At 54.0% G+C, this 2,351-nt stretch overlaps 1 protein-coding gene across 1 annotated transcript in view; it reads right to left on the reverse strand.

Moving 5' to 3' along the window:
• Positions 1–161: 161 nt before the first annotated feature.
• EMH_0058500 (Trichohyalin, putative) overlaps positions 162–2,351 on the reverse strand; it is a gene marked incomplete at both ends in the record, with an annotated part of 4,750 nt that continues 2,560 nt past the window's right edge. Inside the window, 3 exons of the mRNA XM_013497583.1 lie at positions 162–837; positions 1,207–1,409; positions 1,708–1,869. Coding sequence (XP_013353037.1) covers positions 162–837; positions 1,207–1,409; positions 1,708–1,869 — 1,041 coding nt within the window. The remainder of the gene's footprint in view (positions 838–1,206; positions 1,410–1,707; positions 1,870–2,351) is intronic.

Here is a 2,351-nt window from a genome sequence, read left to right on the forward strand (position 1 = left end):
GTGATATCTGTATTGGCAGGTGTAGATGCAGTGCTCTGTGTTGCTACTGATTCAGCAGCTGCTGCATCTCCTGCAGCAGCAGCAGCAGCAGCAACAGCAGCAGCAGCAGCAGCAGCAGCAGCACAAAGCACTGCAGCAGCAATCAGCAGATGCAGATAAAACTAACGGAATGTCTGAAGGAGTGCCGTTAGTGTTTCAACAAGAAGCTGCAGCAGCCGTTCTTTTGTTGCTGCTGCTGCTCCTCGCCATCCCGACAGAGTGAGGCCTGCTGCTGCTGCTGCACCGTTGCGCCTTCTCAGCTGCTGCAGCCATTTTCTGCACTCCGATCGAGGAAGTTCTGCTTCCTCTACTTGCTGCTGCTGCTGCTGCTGCTGCTGCTGCTGCTGCGGCAGCTTCAAGCAGCTGCGCCACGGAAAAGGTGAACTTAGGCCTCCGTGTTGCTGCTGCTGCTGCTGTTGCTGCTGCTGCTGTTGCTGCGATCCTGCTGCTGCGGACTGCAGCACGGGAAAAGGGGTTAACCCTGGCTCCGCCTGCAGCTGAAGATGCATGCGTGCACCTTGGGGCTGCTGCTGCATCCTGTCAGTTGCATGCAGTGCTTCCTGCTGCTGCTGCTGCTGCTGCTGCTGCTGCTCTTGAGGATCTGTTAGTGCAGCAGCAAGCTCAGCAAAGTGCTGCTTAGAGAGTGCCCGGGTGTCTGCAGCAACGTACTCATCACGGCTGCTGCTGCTGCTGCTGCTGCTGCTGCTGCTGCTGTGTCTCAGGCCCAAGAAGGCAGCTGCAGCATTCGATACAGCAGCAACAGCTGCTGCTCCCCGCTGCAGTTCCTCCAGCAGCGCCCTGCGCAGCAGCAAGCAGGCAATCATCAGCAGCAATATATAATATTATAATAAATAATGTGTATAATATATATATTATATATTATATAATATTATATAATATATAATATAATATTATATATATTATATTATATAATATATAACGCCTATGAATGCAGCTTCGGCTCGATACTAAGAACAGACATAGAGTGTATCAGCAGCAGACAGTACTGACACTAGCAGAAACAACAGTAGCAGCAGCAGCAGCAGCAGCAGCAGCAGCTGCAGCTGCAGCAGCAGCAGCAGCAGCAGCAGCAGCAGCAGCAACAGCAAAAAGCAGCTATGCATGCAGCACATCCTAAACCCTAAACACCCGCCACGAGATCCCTACCCAAAAGGGTCTGCAGTACTGTAGTTGTCGCATCCTTGCAATGCATCAAGATGCTGCAGCTGCTGCTGCCGCTGCTGCTGCTGCTGCTGCTGCTGCCGCTGCTGCTGCTGGGGGCCGCTAAGAGCGTCGTGCTGCAGCGAAACCGCCAGCAGGGTGAGAGATACAAACCGACTAAAGGAAGCACTCAGCTTCTCTGTTTCTTTCTGCATGCAAACGAATATACAAACATAAATATATTTAAATATATAAGCAGCAGCAGCACACATATTTCATATTGCAGCAGCTAAGACCTGCTGCTGCTACAACAAGCTGCAGCAGCAACAGCAGCCGGCTTGAAACGCTTTGCTGCTCGAGTGTGCAGCAGCAGCAGCAGCAGCACAGCAGCACAGCAGCAGCAGCGACAGAGAGAAACTAACAAAAGAAAGAGAACAAGGACAACAGCAACAGCAGCAGCAGCAACAAAAAAAAAAGCAGGCAGCAGGGTAGAGAACAGCAACGGACGCGCAGCTCCTCTGTATATACACCGAAGCCGCTGCGGGTCTTCTGGGCCGCAGGTTCAGCAGCAGCAGCAGCAGCTGCAGCAGCAGCAGCAGCAGCAGCGCGCTGCAGCAACGACGACACCGTAGCGATGGAAGCCACAGAGTCTACGGCGGCTCGGCGAGCCTGAGAACCCCAAAAGCAGATAGCAGCAGCAGCAGCAGCAGCAGCAGCAACTGCAGCAGCTGAGTGCAACAAGTATGCATGCACTAGAGCAGCAGCAGCAGCACATGAAGCACGAGAAGCAGCGAGTACCAGCAGCAACAGAAGCAGCAGCACCAGCAGCAGCAGCACCAGCAGCAGCACCAGCAGCACCAGCACCAGCACCAGCATCAGCAGCACCAGCATCAACAGAAGCAGCAGCAGCAGCAGCAGCACCAGCACCAGCATCAACAGAAGCAGCAACATCAGCACCAGCACCAGCATCAACAGAAGCAGCAGCACCAGCACCAGCATCAACAGAAGCAGCAGCCGCAGCACCAGCATCAACAGAAGCAGCATCAACAGAAGCAGCACCAGCAGCAGCAGCAGCAGCAGCAGCAGCAGCAATGAGCTGCAGAAACTCCTCTTGTGCTGCTGCTGCAGCAGCAGCAGCAGCAGCATAACCA

The sequence above is a fragment of the Eimeria mitis genome, genomic scaffold (genome assembly GCF_000499745.2).
Source record: "Eimeria mitis Houghton genomic scaffold, Emh_scaff2774, whole genome shotgun sequence".
In the NCBI taxonomy this organism is placed as follows: domain Eukaryota; phylum Apicomplexa; class Conoidasida; order Eucoccidiorida; family Eimeriidae; genus Eimeria; species Eimeria mitis.